Source organism: Arctopsyche grandis, chromosome 10 (assembly GCF_051622035.1).
Source record: "Arctopsyche grandis isolate Sample6627 chromosome 10, ASM5162203v2, whole genome shotgun sequence".
NCBI lineage: Eukaryota > Metazoa > Arthropoda > Insecta > Trichoptera > Hydropsychidae > Arctopsyche > Arctopsyche grandis.
In genome coordinates, this window is record NC_135364.1 from 26,961,183 (window position 1) to 26,983,266 (window position 22,084).

The window sequence follows — 22,084 nt, forward strand, 5'->3', positions numbered from 1 at the left end:
TGTCGTAGTCGTCGTATGCGACGTCTTCGTATTATCAACAGCGCGATGAGTGCTTTCGAGTCGGAGTCCATATTTCAACTACACTCTGGAGCTGCGCTCGCGAAAAGTGGCCGCCACCGGTGGCTGCGCCCGGCCACCGGTGGCGGTCACCAGTAGCGAACAAAAGTGGCCGTGTTTGCGACAGGCTGTGGCTGTGTTTGCGTTAACTCTCCCAGAGAGAGAGTTGTATTCCCGCGTAAAAACGTTGTGTCACATAGTGTAATTGAAATATTGTTCTGTTACATGCATATAAAAATAGTGTACATAAAAATGACATTCAGTGAAATATTTAATATCGACCAAAATATGTAATATTATAGGTACGAAAAATTCATCTTACTCGCTAATATACATATATATATATATAAGGAAGAGTAATATGTAATAGGCCATTTAATTTTTGTAATGATCTATAGCGATTGTTCTTGAGTTATTTATCGATTTAACGTGAATATTATAACTTGTTCCATCGTTGGTTGATATTGAAAATGTATAATAAATATTAATCAACGTTAAAATGATGTATCATTAATGATTCTTACATTTATAGCAAATGTGATATGTTTTAAAATATACAGATATTTCAAAATTTTTGATAATCCGCAGTTTTATTAAGGATTGAGAATGATTATACATACATGATGTCTTTATTTGACCAAGTTTCCTTTTTCTAAAATTGATAAGTGTACTTAGTTTACCGCTATTGTGCATTTTCTGTTTACTGAAGTAAACTTTTTTAAAAATTTTCTATTTACCAAACTAAATTTATTATTATTTATTTATTATTATAATTATTATTATTATTTATTATCAGATATATTTATATATTTACTTATGTATTTATTTATTTATTTTTTGTTTACTATTTTTCAATACTTTTTTATTATCTATATATTATTTATATGGGCGTTGGGGATTGCACTATTTTCCTCATCGTCTGGAATAAAAGCTATTATTATTATTATTATTACTAAACCGCGAAGCTTCACTCGCCCCGTAAACCGGAAACTCTGCGTGTGAATGTGTGCGTTTCGCGCTTCGTGGCGATCCCCGTTTTTTGCAGGGAACTTCGCAACTGCCCGAAGTCCAGCGACGTAGCTAACATTGCGCAGAATGATACAAAGCATACGGCCCACTCTCGATATGAAACAATTTCATCGTACGCCACTGCTATACACTAAGTAGGCGTGTCAATAACAAATCAGGCGTGTAACCCCTCGAGTACGAAAATATTGCAGAAACGAGATCTTACTCTAAGTTTAGACGAAGCCACTTTGGTGTTTGATCGTATTGTAGGAATCTCGTCACCGAATTTAAACATCTATTCCGACGGAGGATACATTTCTCACGCTCAACTATTGACGTCATCTCGAGTCGAGAAACTTCCACCCTAACAAATCAAGCGGAACGACGCGAAGTCGAAAAACACCTGCATCCATTAAAGTGCAGGTGTACAAACAACAACTACATTGTAACCCATTGAACAAACATCCAGACTCCTTGGAACAAAGGGCGATAAAAACTAAATCGAGTGGAATGACGCCACATATTCGAGAATATTCCACCCTAACAAATCAAGCGGAACGAATCGCATTTCTTGCCCACGAACCGCATACAGCGGACTAATATATAAACCCGCACAGCGAGCTCAACATCAGTCAACAACCAGCAGCAGATCATGCTATACCAACAACCAGTCAGCTAGAAGCAGCCGACCAGCAATAGAGCCAGACTCACTCAACCTGCAACAACCAACATGGAAGAACCGCTCCAGAACACAGCCGAATCCAGCCGCTTCGAGAACTTCCAGAACTTACCCGCTTCATCAACATAATATTATATTTTATACACTTGTATACCCGAACTATATAATAAAAACAATTTATTCAAACAAACACAACCAGTGGCGTAGTGAAGGGGGGGGTCCAGGGGGTCTGGACCCCCCCTCTTGGCGGAGCGCAGTCGGGGGCAAAATATCCCACAAATTATCACAAATCCATGACAGATTTTTAGGACATAAACATATACTTGAAAATTTCAAATCTTTGCTTCCCGATGGAAAAAGCTCTCAACCATCAAGTATTTTAAAAAATAAGATAAAGACTTTGGGGGAAATTTACAACCAAAATATATTTTGTGGGCCTTGCATTCGAACTGGAGAGTTGGAAATGTGGTGGCAATATATATGTAAGTACTAGTGAAAATCGACCAAAAAACGCACTAGCTGCAATTGCAATTTGCAATCCTTCAATATTCTCCAATATTCTCCAACATACTTCTAAAAATTCTAGCAACACTTCCGGTGACAACAGCCACAAGTGAACGGAGCTTTTCCACACGACGACGACTAAAAACATATTTAAGAAATACGATGTCGGAAAATCGACTAAATGGACTTGCTTTAATTAAATATTCATAGGGATATAAATGTTAGTGCAGAAAAAATATTAGATATGTTTACAATAAAGACGCGAAGATTGGATCTGTGAATTTCGTACTTTTTTAAAGTATTCATTATTTTTATTTTATTTGAATTTTGTTCATACCATATTTTTATTACGTATTTACTTTATTTTTATATGTCGTGATTTTATATTAATTAAATATAAATTATATAAATTATCTTGCCTTTTTTCCTGTCAACCCCCCCCCCCCCCTTTGACGAAATCCTGGCTACGCCACTGAACACAACAGTATTTCGTTAGGCTGGGATACGGTCAACACTACCCTACTACACGAATACTACACGAATGTTAGTAAATTACGAAATTCAAACGAAGTAATAAAATCAGAACCGAACAAACTGGCCAGGAAGTGGGGAAAAATTTTTGCATCAGGGCCCAAAATTTCTAGCTACGCCACTGGCGCGAACAAAGTAAAAGAGGTTAGTAAAAAGATGTCACCACACTCGCTGATTCGAGGCGCGAGTTCACGCCGTTTTCGCACGCGAGTGAAGAGCCCGCTTTACATTTTTATACACAATTTATGTCACGCGTATGTTTTCCCTACAATTTCATCCAAAGTTGGTCAAATTCCTCGACCTTTAAGAGGGCTGGACAGCAGCGCCTTGTCCATACAAACGTACTATACTTCTCCATTCCTCAATTATGGCACTAGAGAAATTATTTTTTAATATGCTATGGATATCCACTATTGGGGTGCATTTATCGTTTTATTTTTTTGATAAATTATTTTTTATAGGAGCTAGGAACCGCCAAACATCTATAAAATCGCCTTCTTTACACCCACGAAACGAGTAAAGCGTGCTTATTTAACGGTTGATTTGTAGGCATATAGTACAACTTAAATGATCTCATCAGGTCACTGCGACACATATCCAGGAAAGTCATTAACGCATGGCACACGCTTGCCTCGTAAAAAGGTCGACACGTGTTTCTATACACGTGTCTTGGAAACAAAGGAAGAACACACTGAACCCATAAAAACCACGAACTACGTCCAGGCGTATGAACCCAAAAACCACGCTCGCAGCATAAATACGTCAGCGCGAGTACCAAGAACAATGAGAAAGATGTGCACACGACACACTTCAACCCAAAACGTTTATAAAGCAACGCAGCAACCTTCACCGGCAGAGTGAGCCTTTGGAGTTCATACAGATCACTTCTCCGAAGAAACCTCTTCGTACATACAATAACCATTGTACCAAATTGAACGAAAATAAACGATCCTCTTTCAAATTACACAGCACGTGTTTCGTTAGACCGGGATACGGTCAACATACCTTCCCTGTCTTACACTGATGACCGCCGACTACTAAATTGGCGATCTTACAGATTTTTAAAAAAATACGCCGATAGATGCACAAAAAGTATCTTTCTCATACCGATGATGAAATTTTTTTAAAATTGGTCCAGTTTTGGAGGAGAAAATAGGAGAATACGAAACCTCGATTTTGTCAATTTAAAATACGTTTTAACTGGTCGAAGCGCAACTGTCGCATTCACTCAATATATATATCGAAGAAAGGAACGGTAACAAAATTAAGGTTTCGGGTGTACAGCCCTCTTAAGCGGGCTTTACTATCCTCCATCAATGTGTTTGAAGCTGAAACATTTGTAACACATCGGTGGAGGATCGAAACGAATTCCTAAACGATGTAAATTATCCATGGCGGCCATTTTAGATTATGGGGACTGATCTAGTTGTGAAGGTGTTCTTTACCACCAGTCCGCCATGTATTATACACGAGTTCGTCTGTGTTTTAGTAGTTATTACTGCTGTTTGTTTGGATAAGGTACTTTATTGTTTGAATATACAAGTGTATAAATATGTTGTTGAAGCGGCTGGAATCGCAGTGTTCTCGAGACGGCTATTGGCTGTTGACTTGGTGTCGTGATGGCCGCTGGATCTGCAATGTGTCGTTGCTCTGGATCCGGCTGAGTTGCAAGCGTTCTTCCATTGTAGGGGAGTGTAGTGGTAGCTGATCAGATGCTGGATGTCGACTGCTGTCGTGGTGGTTGCTGAAGTCTGACTGGTTGTTGTCCACTCGTGGTGGCTGTTGGAGCTTGACTGGTTGTCAATGTGGCATGGTCTGCTGCTGTGTGTCGACTGGTCTGCTGCTGTGTGTCGACTGGTTGTCAATGTAGCATGGTCTGCTGCTGTGTGTTGACTGGTCTGCTGCTGTGTGTCGACTGAAGTTGTCTGGGTTGGATCTCCACGTGACTTTACTGGTGATTGATTCTGAGAACCGCAGGTGGTGTTTACGTGTGCAAATTATGCGAGGAATGTGGTTTAGGGTGGAATATTCTCGAATATGTGGCGTCGTTCCACTCGATTTAGTTCTTATCGCCCTTTGTTCCAGTGAGTCTGGATGTTTGTTCAATGGGTTACAATGTAGTTGTTATGTAGGAATATAACACAAAGTGTGCCATTTCTAAGCAAAAACAGTGATCCCATATATCCTGTACAATCACGCAGAACTCGAGAGCAACGACCCCTTCGACCATTCCAGAAGAAAGAGTTCATCGTTCGATCATAAACAAACAATGATCTCACCAGGCCACTGCGACACATATCCCGAAAATCGTTTACTCGTGGCAATCATTTACACGTGTTCGTGGAAACAAAGAAAAAGCATTCATGTGTGGCGCTTGAACCTATAAAACACGCGCCTCGAAAATAGGTCGACACGTGCTTCGTATACACGTGTCTTGGAAACAAAGGAAGCGTATGACCCCATTCTCTTACGGACATCGTCCTGGCTTTGACCCCAAAGCTATAAAACTCTCGCCCTGAGAACACGTGCCCTGGAGAACAAAGAGATCTTTTGCACACGCCACGCTTAGAACTTCCATATATAAACCCGCACAGCAGACGCAGCAGCAGTCCAGTCCAGACTATTCCCTGAAGCAGGCAACTAGCCCACTTCCCCGTGAATCTTTCTGTACTTACCATAAATTGTATTCTGGAGAAAATAAATATACTCTGTTAACTACAACGAGTTTCCGTAGGCCGGATTTCGGTCACAACATAACCTCTCGACCTACGCCTTCGCGTCGTTCTGATTGATTTGTTGGGGTGGAAGTTTCTCGACTCAAGATGACGTCAATGGTTGAGCGTGAGAAATGTATTCTCCGTCGCAATAGCTGTTTCGATTACGGTGACGAGATTCCTACAAGATCTACGTCACTGACTCGGTCCTCCTCTTATACTTAAAACTTTATCAAACAGACGTGTTTACTGCTTAGCCTATTTGTAGGCAGGTACTGCGGCCAAAGAATATTTTTTACGTATGGCAATTAATATGCGTTTACGGTAGTGGCAACCGCGGTCAACTGTCATTGTACGGTCGTGGAGCCGGAGTGGACAGTGCAGCGATGGCGGGCTCGCGAATAAGACGACTGTGGACTGTGGCCAGTTTGGGCGCGGGCGGGTGCGGGGTGGGGACGGCGCTCGCCTATTGGTGGACGCGGCGGGGGGGCGCAGAACCCGCTCTCGCCAGCTGGACCTCCAACTACACGCCCAGCGTCCACTGGGACTTCAACTGGGATCAGTCAGTCACTCGCTCACATTACCTAACTCTAGCACTAGCACTCGCACTCCATCTCTCTATCTCTATCCATACCTTTTGTTTTCAGTCGCGACCCCAAAAGCATAGTCAAGCCGAGCAAAGGCACCGCCGAAGACGACAACAGATACAATTCCGAAATCGAGACGTACAAATCCACTTCCGTCCGCCACTTGTTCCTCATTCGACACGGACAATATCATCTCGATGGAAAGACTGACAAAGAACGCATCTTGACGACACTCGGTATATCCTCCATTTGTACATTCTTTACACATACTGACTGACTATGCTACGTATTTGAACAAAAATTAATACTATGCAGAATTATGTATATATACTGTAATATAAACCACTCGTAGTTTCCGATTACGCCGACGTTCTCAATTATGCCCGACAATCAATTCGACTATTTTTTCTTCGTAACGGATACAATTCTAAAATTACATTATTTTAATAATACCTAACGGAATACATCAACATTGCGTTGCTAAGCAAATAATTAAATGGTGTCCATTTTTTTAATAGTAATTTTGGCTCGGGACGATATTAAGTTATGAAAGCACAATAAATCACTACTCTATTGTGTATATAATATTGTTACGTAGGGGTGGGTGGAGGATCCAAGTAAAAGGCCAACAGTCGTCTTACAGCATTTATTGATGATTAAGGAGATACACGTATTGCCAGTGTTCAGTCCAGAATGACATGATATCGCCTACGTACCGCCTTATAAAGGGTAGATCTCTCAGGACGCCTAATCTGTTTACCCGTTGTATAGTCACGTATTCGGATATGTATTTCCACGACATTGGATCTCCCCGTACCAATTCTGAGAAATAACTAATAACGGTCATTGTTTAGCCTCAATGCACTTAGAGTCAAGATATAATCTTTAGAAGTAAGTGCATGCATTTAGTTAATCCGATAACAGATATCCGTTGGTCTAAGTGCAATTCGCTCAATCCGCGGCGTATGTAACAATATTCTGAGGTTAACCCTTTGCCCGCGGCAATAAATATAGCGAACAGAAAGGAGTGATCATTGACTTATGTTGGCTCTTGCAGATAAAATCATGCAATCCGGCTTCGATGAACCATGGAAAAATGTGTAATTGTGGTAATAATGACTCCTTTCTGTTGCTTTTACTTTCCTTTATTTGAAGAAATAGAAGAGGGACTGCCGGCTGGTGTTTGGTGATTGGCACATCACCTATTGAATGTTTAACTGATACTCATATTAATGAATGAACGCAGTGCACCGTCGGTAGCCCTCTGTTTATACATTTATAATATATCAGGTGGGGAGCGACCATAACAATATGAAGATTGTCCAAGCTCTATACGCAGCACGTTTATCGCGAATTTGGCAATCGAGTTTTCGACCGTGAATACAGATTTTAATATTTACTCAAGTAACCAGATATGTTAATTAACACATAAAGTATTATTTTAAACAATAAAATACATAATATATCTCGTAGTTTTGGCTTAATTGTCAAATAATCATTCTTCATACAATTGAGACGTATCGTCGCCGTTGTTCAACCGACGTGACGTCACATAAATGAGGTTTCAGTATGGTTCCACAAAACCACTAATTTTGACTGGTATATATGCATTTTAAGCAAATTGAATAGATGGCATTCAACTCTCAGTAATATATTCAACCAATTTTGAACCTTAAAACAGTTGAAATAGTCGCATATAAGGCTCAAAATTCCGTGCAAAGTTCAGAAATTCTATGGAATACAGCCGCGCTACAGACTTGTCGCCCAAAGCTTCCATAGAAGACGGCCACGGGCATACAGTTAAATTAGATGCATAGATTGTCGTATATGACATACATATATAATCTGTGTGTTGAACTTAAAATTACAGGGGTTGATGAATAGAACGCTATTTCAATATAAATGCAGATGTTACATCGTTCTATCATACAATTCTATGTTGTATAATGAGCTCATCTTCGGAGTATGCCATTTGAATTTTCAACGATTTGTAAGTTTAATTCTACAGATAACAGTAAGCTGTTCATAAAATATGGTATAGCGAAATTTCTCACAATTTCTTTAGTGTTTTGAAAAAAAATTCAGGTATAGACGAACCTTCTTGTTAGAAACATTTTTTACTCTCAGAAGTTATAAATGCTATTTGGTAAATAAAATTATAAGAAAAATTTGTTAAAAGTTATTATAAATACATGCATATCGAATGGTACCCGAGAGTAAAATGATGCAATTGGAAATGGGTGCATGAAATTAGGAAAATTTGTTGGATGAGATGGATGAGAGTTGCCCAAAACAGCTTAGATCCAGAAGTGAATGGCGAATGATGACATATTATGTTTAATATGAAGTGTGGTACTACAGATTAGTCAATGAGTCCATATTAATCTTTCAATAAGTATTAATTGCTATATGAAAATAAAAATTCGGATGTGACCAACCCATGAGTTTATCTACGTATTTGAGGAATATAAGGTAACAAAACAAAATTCGATAAGTAAACATACATACACGTTCACACATACCAATTGTTAGAGCATTTTCCATACAAATTGAGCGCAAATGTAGGGAAACTTACACAAGACAAAAGTTCTACTTCCAGTTGTCGGATATTATTTGAAATTTTTTTATTACTTAAAATCACCATAATTATTATGCATATTAAATATCAAGAAAATAAAAATAATTTAAAAGGTCAAGATAAAATAATGAAATATTGTTTTTTAAAAAAATACTACTTCCGGTTTATGAATTCTGACCAAAACCTTATCAGCTCTAAGTCAGTATGTAAAGAATACAAATATAATTTTTCAGCTTGATAAATTTAGGGGTGTGGAAAGAATCGTGGTCACAACATATTTGACTTTTCTAAGAGGAAAAAAATCCGTTTCCGGTTTATTAAATTTAGTGATTTTTTTTTTATTTTCATTACAATTGATACAAAAATTATACTTGAATTTTTTCGTGACGAACACGCATGTTTAAGGGGTCGAAAAAAATAGTGGAAGAACAATCGAACAAGAATAAACTGCCACTTCCGGCTAAGGGATGCTTAGCAAATTTTATACATAACTTGGTATTACGCTTTAACTTCTAGATATGAAATTTCAGTTCAATAATCCAAAAGGTTTATGAGATAAAAACATAAAAAACCTCGATTCTCTAGAGTAAAAGTACTACTTCCGGTTCAGGTAAAAATATTTAAAAAATATTAGGGTATAAAATTTATAATTTCTATTGCATGTGAAAAAAATTCGGTCTGAATCGATTAGCGGTTTGGGAGATAATTGAATTCAAAAACTTAAAAAAAAGAGCACACCTATAAGGGGAGGTACCATTTCCGGTCAACTTAAAAATTTTAAATAAATTTACGTCATATCGATAAGAATTTCAGTGACCGATACTAAGTTTCAGTTCAATAGGACTAACAGTGTTCAAAAAATTCCCAAAATACACACACACACAAACACACATTTTTTCTAGATCATGAAAACGTGATCAGTAATCGATTCTGAGCTCGAATCAGTCAAATTTTCGCATGATCACCAAACTTCATCTATTGTTACTATGTGCATAGATAAATTAAAAACTTACGAAGCACCATATTCTCTCTTTCTTGTATTTGAATCCACAGACTTAATTATCTAAAAGCATGCTTAAATATATCAACAATTATACTATTTTGAAGCTTAATATATAATTGAAATGCAGGTAGAGAACAAGCGGAATTGACCGGAGCCCGTCTTAAAGAGTTAGGTTATAAATGGGACCGCATGGAACGATCCACAATGACCCGTGCCCAAGAAACGGCCAAACTGATAGCCCAGTATTTAGATCCGGAACTGAAGTTCCGAGATTGCAGCTTATTAGAAGAGGGAGCGCCGGTTCCTCCGGAACCACCTATTGGCCGTTGGAAACCAGAACCTTATGTAAAACGACTGCCCTGATTAATAAAATACACTTTATATTATGAAAAAATCACATCGACCGATTCATTAATGACGTTTGAAATATCCAGCAGTTCTTTCAAGACGGTGCCAGGATTGAGGCAGCTTTCCGGAAGCATTTCCACCGAGCTAAGCCGTCTCAGACGGATGATACGTTCACGCTGGTCGTCTGCCACGCTAATGTAATTCGCTACTTCGTATGCAGGTGCGTCTTTTAGTATTATGTATCATCGCACTCCATTCTTATTTGCATTTGAATGTTTCGATTGATCTGTTTCAGAGCTATGCAGTTCCCGCCCGAGGCTTGGTTGAGAATCTCTTTGAGTCACGCGTCTATAACGTGGTTGTCCATCTTGCCCAACGGCCGTGTGATCCTTCGAAGTCTCAGCGATACCGGCCATATGGAGCCGAGATGTATTACCTCTCAATAGTAATTGATATTGTGTTCGTTTGCAAATTCGTATGTCCGATGTGCAAAATCCTCGTATATTAATAAAGATACTGCCATGTATTAAGCTGTTTATGCATTTATTGTATAGTAAATATTTTTTAATCTATTATTAGATAGACGGAATTGCTAGTTTTCAAATTTGTGATTTTTTACACGCTCAAGTGTTCATTTGAGTATTAAAATTATTGTAATCGGTGCAAATTATTTGTAAATACGGTGTAAATTAAATATTTTTTATTTTTAATAAATAATAAATTTACTGTTACATCTTGTTTTTATTAAAAACTAGCTGTATTACCCGGCTTCGCTCAGTGTTTATAATATAAACCGCTTAAACATGACTAAGCTAATTTAATTAAAAAAAAAAAAAAATTTTAAAATTTTAAAAAAAAATTTTAAAAAAAAATTTAAAAAAAAATTAAAAAAAAATAAAAAAAAAAAATCAAAAAAAATTTTTTAAAAAATCAAAAAAAAAATCAAATTTTTTTTTTTGCCTTCTAGGGCTTCGCCCTCGGCACCCCCCTGAGCCTTTGCCTTCTAGGGCTTCGCCCCTCCACGCCCCATGAGCAATTGCCGTTTAGGGCTTCGCCCCCATGATCAGTTGCCTTTTAGGGCTTCGCCCCTCCGCGCCCCCATGATTCAAAGCCGTCTAGGGCTTCGCCCCCCTTAGTTAATGCCTTTTAGGGCTTCGCCCCCCGCGCCCCCAAGATTAATTGCCGTTTAGGGCTTCGCCCCCCTTAGTTAATGCCTTTTAGGGCTTCGCCCCTCCGCACCCCCATGAATAAATGCCGTCTAGGGCTTCGCCCCCCCTAGTTAATGCCTTTTAGGGCTTCGCCCCCCGCACCCCCAAGATTAATTGCCGTTTAGGGCTTCGCCCCCCTTAGCTAATGCCTTTTAGGGCTTCGCCCCTCCGCGCCCCCATAATTAACTGCCGTTTAGGGCTTCGCCCCCCTTAACTAATGCCTTTTGGGGCTTCGCCCCTCCGCACCCTCATGATTAAATGCCGTCTAGGGCTTCGCCCCCATGATCAGTTGCCGATAAGGGCTTCGCCCCTCCACGTCCCCATGGTTAAATGCCGTCTAGGGCTTCGCCCCCATGATCAGTTGCCTTTTAGGGCTTCGCCCCTCCACGTCCCCATGGTTAATTGCCGTCTAGGGCTTCGCCCCCATGATCAATTGCCGATAAGGGCTTCGCCCCTCCACGTCCCCATGGTTAAATGCCGTCTAGGGCTTCGCCCACATGATCAGTTGCCTTTTAGGGCTTCGCCCCTCCGCGCCCCCATGATTAACTGCCGTTTAGGGCTTCGCCGCCCTTAACTAATGCCTTTTGGGGCTTCGCCCCTCCGCACCCTCATGATTAAATGCCGTCTAGGGCTTCGCCCCCATGATCAGTTGCCGATAAGGGCTTCGCCCCTCCACGTCCCCATGGTTAATTGCCGTCTAGGGCTTCGCCCCCATTATCAGTTGCCTTTTAGGGCTTCGCCCCTCCGCGCCCCCATTATTAAATGCCGTTTAGGGCTTCGCCCCCCTTAGTTAATGCCTTTTAGGGCTTCGCCCCTCCGCGCCCCCATTATTAAATGCCGTTTAGGGCTTCGCCCCCCATAATTAATGCCTTTTGGGGCTTCGCCCCTCCGCACCCTCATGATTAAATGCCGCCTAGGGCTTCGCCCCCCTTAGTTAATGCCTATTAGGGCTTCGCCCCTCCGCGCCCCCATGATTAAATGCCGTCAAGGGCTTCGCCCCCATGATCAGTTGCCGTTTAGGGCTTCGCCTCATAAGGCTGCGCCCCATGGGGCTTCGCCCCATGAGGCTGCGCCCCCTTCGGGGCCCCATAAGGCGGCGCCCCATAAGGCGGCGCCCCATAAGGCGGCGCCCCATAAGGCTGCGCCCCATAAGGCGGCGCCCCATAAGGCAGCGCCCCATAAGGCGGCGCCCCATGAGGCTGCGCCCCCCTGCGCCCCCTTCGGGGCCCCATGGGGCTGCGCCCCATGAGGCTGCGCCCCCTTTGGGGCCCAATGAGGCTGCACCCCCTTCGGGGCCCCATGAGGCTGCGCCCCCTTTGGGGCCCCATGGGGCTGCGCCCCATGAGGCTGCGCCCCCTTCGGGGCCGCATGCGGCTAAGCTCCATAAGGCGGCGCCCCATAAGACTGCGCCCCATAAGACAGCGCCCCATAAGGCTACGCCCCATGAGGCTGCGCCCCCCTGCGCCCCCTTCGGGGCCCCATGGGGCTGCGCCCCATAAGGCGGCGCCCCATAAGGCGGCGCCCCATAAGGCGGCGCCCCATAAGGCGGCGCCCCATAAGGCGGCGCCCCATAAGGCGGCGCCCCATAAGGCTGCGCCCCTAAGGCTGCGCCCCATAAGACAGCGCCCCATAAGGCTGCGCCCCATAAGGTTGCGCCCCATAAGGCTGCGGCCGATAAGGCTGTGCCCCATAAAGCTGCGCCCCCTTTTGAGCCCCATGGGGCTGCGCCCCATGAGGCTGCGCCCTCCGGGCCCCCTTCGGGGCCTCACGGGGCTGCGCCCCTTGTGGCGCCCCTGGCGGGGCCCCATGAAGCTACTCGCGAAACGAATAAAACAAATCGGCGCCCATGGATCGAAAAAAAAAAAAAATCGAATCACGTGTTCGATGACGTCACCGATCTACGGACGACGACGACGACGACGAAGACGACGAAGACGACGACGACGACGACCAAGGATATTTACATACATACAAAGTCTCTTTCCAAATTATAGATTAGATATTGATTGATTGTGACTTTTATATACAAATTGAATGTATGGAGACTTCTTTACAGGTGCGTTATATGAATCTGGAATCTCTGTACAGAAGATGACTTGTTTTAAGACGGGAACAATTTAAAAAACCATTTTGTAAAATAAATGTGCATTTAAAAAAAATTTCTGTTAAATAACAAAAATTTGTGTGCATTTCCAAATGACGGATACAGATTGCTTGCTTTGATCATTGAAAAAAATGTTTGCAACTTAGAAAGTGGATGAAATGTGTATTAAAATGAGAGATGAACAGAATCGGCAACGTCGCGAATACCAAAATACGAACCAACGTTTGTTTATGTTTTATTTATTTATATGGTTTGGTTAGGTTAGGTTAAATTATGATTGGTTTTATTTATTTAAGATTACATTTCACTAGTGAGAACCAAAAGTGTTTAACTTTTGACATTTGACAGATTTTGTATCTTATTGTATCCATTCTAATGCTAAAATCTATTTTTTCGAATGATCGTTTCATATTTTTTAATGGTCACTTTTATGGTGCCAAATATTTTATTCGATGCACAATGCGAGATTGTTTAATGTACCGAAAATAATGCAAAATTTTAATGCACAAACAGTTTTTTTTTAGATATAAAGTATTCTTCTCAATGTACAGTTAAATCGCATCGCACCTTTTTAAGACAGACTTCATGAAATATGGTTTGAGAAACCTTGTTTTAATGGTAAATAATGAGGAAGTATACGAAAAAACCATCATCAAATATTAAATAGTGTAATTGAAATATTGTTCTGTTACATGCATATAAAAAGATCAAATGCAAACAATTTCACAATTCAGCACAAATACACATAATATTCACGAGCGTTCTTCAAACAAGCTTCACAACCTTTAAAAAAAGACCGAAATAGAGTTTCTTTTTAAAAATAGTGTGCATAAAAATTACATTCAGTGAAATATTTAATATCGACCAAAATATGTAATATTATAGGTACGAAAAATTCATCTTACTCGCTAATATATATATAAGGAAGAGTAATATATAATAGGCCATTTAATTTTTGTAATGATCCATAGCGATTGTTCTTGAGTTATTAACGTAAATATTACGACTTGGTCCATCATTGGTTGATATTGAAAATGTATAGTAAATATTAATCAACGTTAAAATGATGTATCATTAATGATTCTTACATTTATAGCAAATGTGATGTGTTTTAAAATGTACAGATATTTCAAATTTTTTGATAAACCGCAGTTTTATTATGGATTGAGAATGATTATACATACATAATGTTTGTATTTGACCAAGTTTCCTTCTTCAAAAACTGATAAGTGTACTTAACTTACCGTTATCGTGCGTTTACCTGTTTACTGAAGTAACAGTTTACTCTTCTGCTCAATCTATCTACATTATATTGTATGCTTATTACATTTTTGAAACATTTTATCACAATTATTGATCAAGTAGTTGATTTTGTAATTGTATATGATTTTGAATTCGTCCGATCTATAGCTTGGCAACAGTACTTATACACATTTTATCAATAGATGACCAGATATTTATAATTAAGTTTAATAATAAAGGTGCATATTATATAATCGTTGAAACTTATGTACATTCACATTAACAGTGCCGTCGAATGAGAATGAACTATTATTAAAAATTCAAGATGGTTCGTATACGATCGCTATGCAGTATTTTTTAAGTATCATTAATATTGACAAAATATTATATTATAATTTGAAATATTTAACATTGAAAGAGATGCGTATAATTCATAAACTTTTGACTTATGTGTAAGTTGCGGTCGCTCTTGTAACATTTACTACTGCTCTAGATGAAAGTTCGATGGACTGATCAGTCGCATCGTCTTCTTCTTCCTCTTCGTTCTCTGCCGGATCTTCAGGCTCACCCAAAGCATGAACGAACTCTTTAAAAACAATATGGCTTCAGTACACATTTACATATGAATTATTAATAACCTTGTACATGATATACTCACCGTAGAAATCAATACGACCGTCTCCGTCAACGTCTACTTCTTTTATCATATCTTCAACTAAAATAAAAACAATTGTTTAATACAATTCTACTTGTTCAAAGTAACTATACATCCCTTCTAAGAATATACTCACTTTCTTCCTCGCTCAAATCTTCACCTAGACATTGCAACACAGCTCGTAGATCCGAAGCACAAATGTATCCCCGATTGTGTTTGTCAAACACTCGAAAAGCGTCACGCAGCTCTTGTTCCTCTTGAGCTTCATCGGTGCACTCTTGTGTTGCACCAATGTTTACTAATATACCGACGAATTCCTCAAAACTCACATTACCATCACCTGCACCGAAGAACAAACGGAGTTACAATACAAATAAACTTAAAACAAACCTTGTTTGAAGCGCTCACCATCACTGTCCACTTCTTGGAGCATCTCTTGCAATTCTTCACCACGAGCAAACTGACCCAGACTTCGCATGACTCGACCCAGTTCTTCCTTAGTAATGCTACCATCGCCATCTTTGTCGAACAACCGGAAAGCTTCGCGGAATTCTGGTGAAAATAATAAAAAAAATCACACAGAAGAACAATTCTATCTGCTTATTTATAGGTGCCATTGTGGTAAATGCTACCCCATTTTGGATCAGTACAAATGTATCTTTGTTTATAGTTTATTCAGGACCGGTTTTAGGGGGGGGGGGCCGGGTCGGGTGGTGCCCGAGTAAGGGCCAGGCCGCACCGTGCGACTTGCGAGCGACTTGGTTGAGGGCGACCAGACCAATGCATGCAGGTATATGGGACATGCTACACCCGTCAACTTGTTTGTTGCACACATTTCGATACATTTTTTCGTGTCGCGCAACTAGTCGGCCGACAAAGTTGCACGGTGCGGCCCAGCCCTAAGTTTAGTTAAATAAGTAAGGGCGCTGCTCGATGCGCCAAAAGCACTTTGAAATTAAAAATTAGAGCGCCAAAGGTCCTACATTTGTACTCGGCAAATTATATTCAAACAATCTACTGGAAAAAGCCGATCTTCAAGTTAAGCTCAAGTTAAGCGAATTCAAAATCTCATATTATTAGCAATGAACGTATCAATTTAAAAGCCTTTCTTTCCAATAAAGTTCAAGGTAAAATTAATCCATTCATTGTATTAAATTTTATAAAACAGCACAATTTACAGGAATTATATCCAAACATTTGGGTTTCTATGCTTTTGCTGAAACTGTAGCAAGGTTCCAAGGCCGGGAAAAAATAGGATGGTAATCCACTTTTTCATAATTTTTTTCTAAGGGTGTTTAGAAAAAATTGCCTAGGGGCGCCATTGGGTGTAAGGCCGGCACTGAGTCTATTCTTAAACCCAAACTCAAACTTATTTAACCTATTCGTTATAAAATACAACCAGATGCTATACTGAATTAGTAAGTAGTCAAGAAAAATGCATCTCTTTACTTATAAATATTAAAAAGAAGACTAAGATGAGCAAGTTATAGATACATAGTTCCCAGTCGAAGAAAACCGTTTTAGAAAGCAAACCAGATACGATTCAAGCTAAGGTGGCTGGACTGCAGCATCAGAGATGCAAGATGTTTAGTGCATCCAACTGGAAGTCACTCAAATTGAGAGGATATTCTTGGGAGAGGTGATTATGGATTGTCAAAACATTATTTAGGGTTATACATGTTGAAGAGTGTATGTATATGTTTTTGAGCTACCTTTCATTTGAGTTTTAGAGATTCCAAGGTGAGCCGTTCCGCGAGGTGAGTCTATGTTGGTGGAAGGTCTTGTGAAACTCATCTGCTTTCCGACTAACCGTGGGACGACCTTTGCAGGAAGAGGTGTTGGCTCCGATGCTGGAGCTGATGGAGAAGTTGGCGGCTGACTTTCAGCCGCCGCTTGACCCGATCCACGAGTCTGCGACATGATCAAACACTTACTGACGAATGAAGTATTATGATAAAAATAAATGCATTGAAATGATTGTTTAAAACCGGTTTGAGACCCTGAACCATAATAAACCGCATCCGACTGCGAACTTGAAACTTTAAATCACAATTGTTAGTGTTATTATTATTATTGTGAAACTAGTGTTGTATCCATAGATATATAATACACATAGATGGGCCCTGACGCGAGATTTTGGTCGGAGATCTTGTCGTCACTAACTGAGGGGTGCGGGGGGTTTAACTAGCGGGGAAGTTGGGAAAAAAAAAGGTTTTTTTTCCCTACGACGCAGCGGTCGGCGTTTTTTTCACTTCCCCGCTAGTTAAACCCCCCGCACCCCTCAGTTAGTGACGACAAGATCTCCGCATATCTATCGACCAGATCTCCGCAATCGACCTTTCCTACTTATAACCAGCAGCGTGGTCTAGTGGTGAATGTTGAATTATTTCGTACTTGATGTTACGAGTTCGATTCCCCGCTAAGTCTCGTTGTTGGCCAGACCTTGATTTGTCTAGGTCGATCGTTTCTTATCAGAATTTGCCAATTTTTCTGATTTTCATTGAAACGATTCCTGTAAAATTGGCGTTTCCTTCCCAATTTTCTGTTGCGAACCATTAGTTATTGTTATATCTTAGGTTTCGCCATATTGCTCACCATATTTGTCTCTGTGGTTGTTTATCTAATATCAAATTCGTATTGTTACATGAAAGTTATTCATCGTTATTTATCGTATTAATACGATATTTGTAATATCTGACGATAGATATCAGATATTGTTTAGATTTACATGTATCTATGTAATAATTATGTGGACCAGAAAGGCGCATTTGGGGTTTACCTGTTAAGCCTTCCTGATATATTTGTATATATGTATGTGAAAATATGTATGTAAAAAAACATTAAAAAAAAATAAGCTAACTACCTACTGAGAGAAAGTATGCATGCGCCATGTATTTTTCATGCGCCAAAAGGGAGACCAGTATAAAACGTGAGGGCGGATCCATATATTATACATCTATGGTTGTATCCAATGATATACCATCGCATGGGTTATGGAATATTAAGCTATTAATTAAAAAAAAAACCAAAAGATATGTGTCGGTCCTGTGTTCGATCTGTACGCGGTCGTATTTTTTTCAAATACTTTTTAAATATACATATTTAACACACCTTAAGCGGGTCACGTGGTACTAAGTTTCATATGAGCTTGGCGAGAAATGCGGGATACGTAGTATTACGTTTGATATTGGTTCATCGCGGAAGGCGGGATACGTAGTACTACGTTAATTCTAATAGTATGTATATGGAGATTATTTTTATATGAGTTTGAATGTTGGGCGATTTTTATAATCTATTGTATTTATTCGCGCAGCCTTGTGATTTCGCCCGCTACCGCTAGTCGCCGCAAAAAAAGTCGCCCGCTTGAGGTGTGTTAATTTAATATTTATATTTACCTACCTACGTATAAACTATATAAAGCACCAATAGAAAAATTAATTAAATAAATTAAATAAATAAATTTTCAATTGATGGCACTTAAGAGGGCTGTACACCCGAAACCTTAATTTTGTTACCGTTCCTTTCTTCGATATATGTATATATTGAGTGAATGCGACAATATATATCAATATATATATATATATATATATTGAGTGAATGCGACAGTTGCGCTTCGACCAGATAAAATGTATTTTAAATTGACAAAATCGAGGTTTCGTATTCTCCTATTTTCTCCTCCAAAACTGGACCAATTTTTAAAAAAAATTCATCATCGGTATGAGAAAGATACTTTCTGTGCATCTATCGGCGTATTTTTTTTTAAATCGACCGTTTAATAAGCACGCTGGACTCGTTTCGTGGGTGTAAAAAAGAGGCGATTTTATAGATGTTTGGCGGCTCCTAGCTCCTATAAAAAATAATTAATTAAAAAAAAATAAAACGATAGATGCACCCCAATGGTGGATATCCATAGCATATTAAAAAATAATTTCTCTAGTGCCATAATTGAGGAAGGGAGAAGTATAGTACGTTTGTATGGACAAGGCGCTGCTGTCCAGCCCTCTTAATGCTCAGAGACTTATTTTACTAGATGAAACATTGGTAGCGAGCAGTATATATAGAAGTTTTTCGTTCATCTGTTATTATGTTCGTATTATATTCGTACATTTTGTTGGCAGTGTTTTTACATACATATGTCGAATCGAAACGACTATTATAGTATGGCGAGCGTTATCTCACACAGACACACAGAATAGCGCTATTATATATATATGATGATATTGAAGAGAAAATCAACGAAATTATAGTGCTTAAATATACAATCGATATTCTGTCTCTTTCTTTCCAATGCAATGCATTGAAAGAGTAAAGAGAAATAAATATATGTAATTTTCCGCGCCGGGAAACTCGTGCCCGAAGACAATAAAACAATTTAATATTATTTTCAAAAGAAAATTAATTTGAGCACTTTTAATACAACAACAACCTCCGTCTATTAATTATTTTATTACTAAACTTTTACTTGTATACGAATTCGTTCGCAACTTTTCGTATACATTTATTTTCAAGGATCTCAATAAAAATTATCGCGTATATATTAAACGCACGAGTAATAAAATATTATTTATTAATTTACCCGTTGATAAGTTATCAATACCATTTCATATTTAGTGAGGCTATAATTCGAAATTGTTCCATATTGATACATTAATGAAGGCAATAAAATAATTGTTTACACATTTCGGCTCATTTTCTTTTTAGATACAGTGTACATATGTATATATTAAATATTGCATATCATATACATAGATAAGAGACGTCACTGGGGGATTTGCGAAAAAGGCAACGCCTAAGGGCGGCACGTTCTGAAATACGGCAATAGTGATTTATTTCGATATTGCAAAGATAAATTCTTATTTTGGAAACTTTTATATCCAAAACATGAAACTTTTGATTAAATTAATTTAAAAAAATCTTCTCGGCACACTATTCTTAAACATGTGCTATTTTTAATGTACATACATATGTATTATACATACACTAGTGTTGTAGCCGATAAAATAACTTAGCATGGGTTATGGCATATGAAGTTATTAAATTTAAAAAAATGTATATTTAATTTAATATTTATATTTAATATGAAAAAAAGGTAAAAACTACCTACCTACCTACATATAAACAATATAAAATACCAATAGAAAAATTATATAATTAATTAAAAAAAAATTTCAATAGATGGCGCTAAATGCTCAGAGACAAATTTGCCTAGATGAAACAATGGTAGCAAACAGTATATATAGAAGTTTTTTCCTTTCGTAATTATATTCGTACCTTTTTTTGGCATTGGTTTAGCTGTGACGTACATATGTATGTATGTCAAATCGAAACGACTAAAGTATGGCGAGCGTTATCTTACACAGACACACACACAGAACACAGATCCCCACGCGGCGGAATTTTTTTCAAATACCTTTTAAATATATTTAATTTAATATTTATATTTCATAATTTAATATGAAAAAAATGGCTAAAACTACCTACCTACCTATACATATATAACATTATGAAACACCGATAGAAAAATTAATTAATTAATTAAATGAATTTTCAATAGATGGCGGTAAATTCTCAGCCAAGCGGAAAGATTGGCATCGACTAGTATATATATAGAAGTTTTTTTCTTTTTTTATTATATCCTCGTATACGTTTTAGCAGTGAAGTACATACATACATATGTACATATGTCGAATCGAAACAACATTATAGTGTGGCGAGCGTTATCTCAGACAGATAGACAGACAGACAGACGGAATAGCGAAATTATATACGTACATATATGATGATATGATATAATTCAATACAGAATATGCACTCATTTTTTTATTAAAAATAATCACTTGGGGTGCATTTTAGTGTCATAAAAAGAATTTGAGAATGATTTTAAGCAAATTAGTATCAATCATCGCATGGCGACTGATTAATGTATGTAAAATGACAATTTCATAAAGATTAAAATTCATACTAACCATAATTTCTTTTATCTGATTCACCAGGGGTGAATCAGTGAAGAATTGATTCACCGCTGAAAATATTTTTCCTTCCAATTTGACAATGGGATTCGAACCGCCGATTGGCGGTGTTGCAAACCCTGCTGCGCCTCTTCATCCACGGCCTTCGTCCAGTTACGATCCCACTTTCAGATCATCGAATATCACCGTGTAAAATCTGCGAACCAAATGAACAAACGTTGTACTCTAAACGCACACCCAATCGGCGTTTATGTCAGCAAACAAATATAATAAAACTTTACGACGTTACGCTAACGAATTACGACAATATTTCGGAAAATTGCACGCCGAAATCGGTTAGCTTATATTTTATAATATAATATGTCAACGTGCGAAAGATTTTCATGAAAATATTCGAGCGATTCAACAGATTGTAGCCGGGCTACGTTACAGAAAGTATTACGTACCGGGAACGTGCCTGCAGTCTGTCGGAAAACTCGGCGATTTTCAGTCGATCCGTGGGGTTTTTTCCGGTGATGATGGCACTTGAAATTGGGGTTGAAGGGTTTGAATGGCGAGTAAACGTCAGTCTTTGTAATAAAAATCAATGTGAGGAGGTTCGCAGTGACGTGTTCTAGAAACGGCGCTTCGTATCCCACTGAATGGGGATGCTGTTGAATATTTTCCCCAGTCGGCTGGGAAACTGGGTGTCCACACGATGTTCACAAAATCTTTTCTGAAAATTGAATATTAGAATTAATCCAGTAAAATATAATATCATCTATATATGTATATAAAATTGAATGTCTGTCTGTGTGTCTCATATAGGGTCCTAAACCAATGAACCGATACGATGGAACTTTCAGGATTTGTTGTATGCATGTCCGGGAAGATTACTGTGAAAAAAAAAAGGGAAAA

General features: G+C 38.9%; 2 protein-coding genes across 3 annotated transcripts; one reads left to right on the forward strand and one right to left on the reverse strand.

Moving 5' to 3' along the window:
• Nucleotides 1-5,805: 5,805 nt before the first annotated feature.
• LOC143918389 (serine/threonine-protein phosphatase Pgam5, mitochondrial-like) lies at nt 5,806-10,739 on the forward strand. Its single transcript, XM_077440283.1, has 5 exons — nt 5,806-6,055; nt 6,141-6,316; nt 9,789-10,006; nt 10,096-10,229; nt 10,305-10,739. The coding sequence occupies exons 1-5, from the start codon at nt 5,880-5,882 to the stop codon at nt 10,453-10,455; spliced, it is 855 nt and encodes a 284-aa protein (XP_077296409.1). The 5' UTR covers nt 5,806-5,879; the 3' UTR covers nt 10,456-10,739.
• A 3,235-nt stretch (nt 10,740-13,974) lies between these two features.
• On the reverse strand, nt 13,975-21,826 carry LOC143918390 (neo-calmodulin-like). 2 transcript variants are annotated; one of them, XM_077440285.1, is made up of 7 exons: nt 21,634-21,826; nt 21,185-21,383; nt 16,931-17,129; nt 15,627-15,770; nt 15,355-15,558; nt 15,222-15,278; nt 13,975-15,149 (listed from the first exon to the last, which is right to left on the reverse strand). In XM_077440285.1, exons 2-7 carry the CDS (start codon nt 21,185-21,187, stop codon nt 15,010-15,012), a joined length of 747 nt encoding a protein of 248 aa, XP_077296411.1. In that variant the 5' UTR covers nt 21,188-21,383; nt 21,634-21,826; the 3' UTR covers nt 13,975-15,009. The 2 variants fall into 2 exon arrangements, with proteins under 2 accessions (XP_077296411.1, XP_077296410.1); XM_077440284.1 differs by lacking the exons at nt 21,185-21,383; nt 21,634-21,826 and having other exon boundaries at nt 16,931-17,157.
• Between the last annotated feature and the right edge of the window lie 258 nt (nt 21,827-22,084).

Coding starts and splice junctions, on each gene's coding strand:
- LOC143918390 (XM_077440284.1), bottom strand. CDS start 17,138: ATGTCGCAGACTCGTGGATCGGGTCAAGCGGCGGCTGAAAGTCAGCCG. Junction 15,279..15,354: donor AGATTTGAGCGAGGAAGAAA/GTGAGTATATTC, acceptor TTTTTATTTTAG/TTGAAGATATGATAAAAGAA. Junction 15,150..15,221: donor CGGTCGTATTGATTTCTACG/GTGAGTATATCA, acceptor TTGTTTTTAAAG/AGTTCGTTCATGCTTTGGGT.
- LOC143918389 (XM_077440283.1), top strand. CDS start 5,880: ATGGCGGGCTCGCGAATAAGACGACTGTGGACTGTGGCCAGTTTGGGC. Junction 6,317..9,788: donor ACGCATCTTGACGACACTCG/GTATATCCTCCA, acceptor ATTGAAATGCAG/GTAGAGAACAAGCGGAATTG. Junction 10,007..10,095: donor GTTGGAAACCAGAACCTTAT/GTAAAACGACTG, acceptor TGAAATATCCAG/CAGTTCTTTCAAGACGGTGC.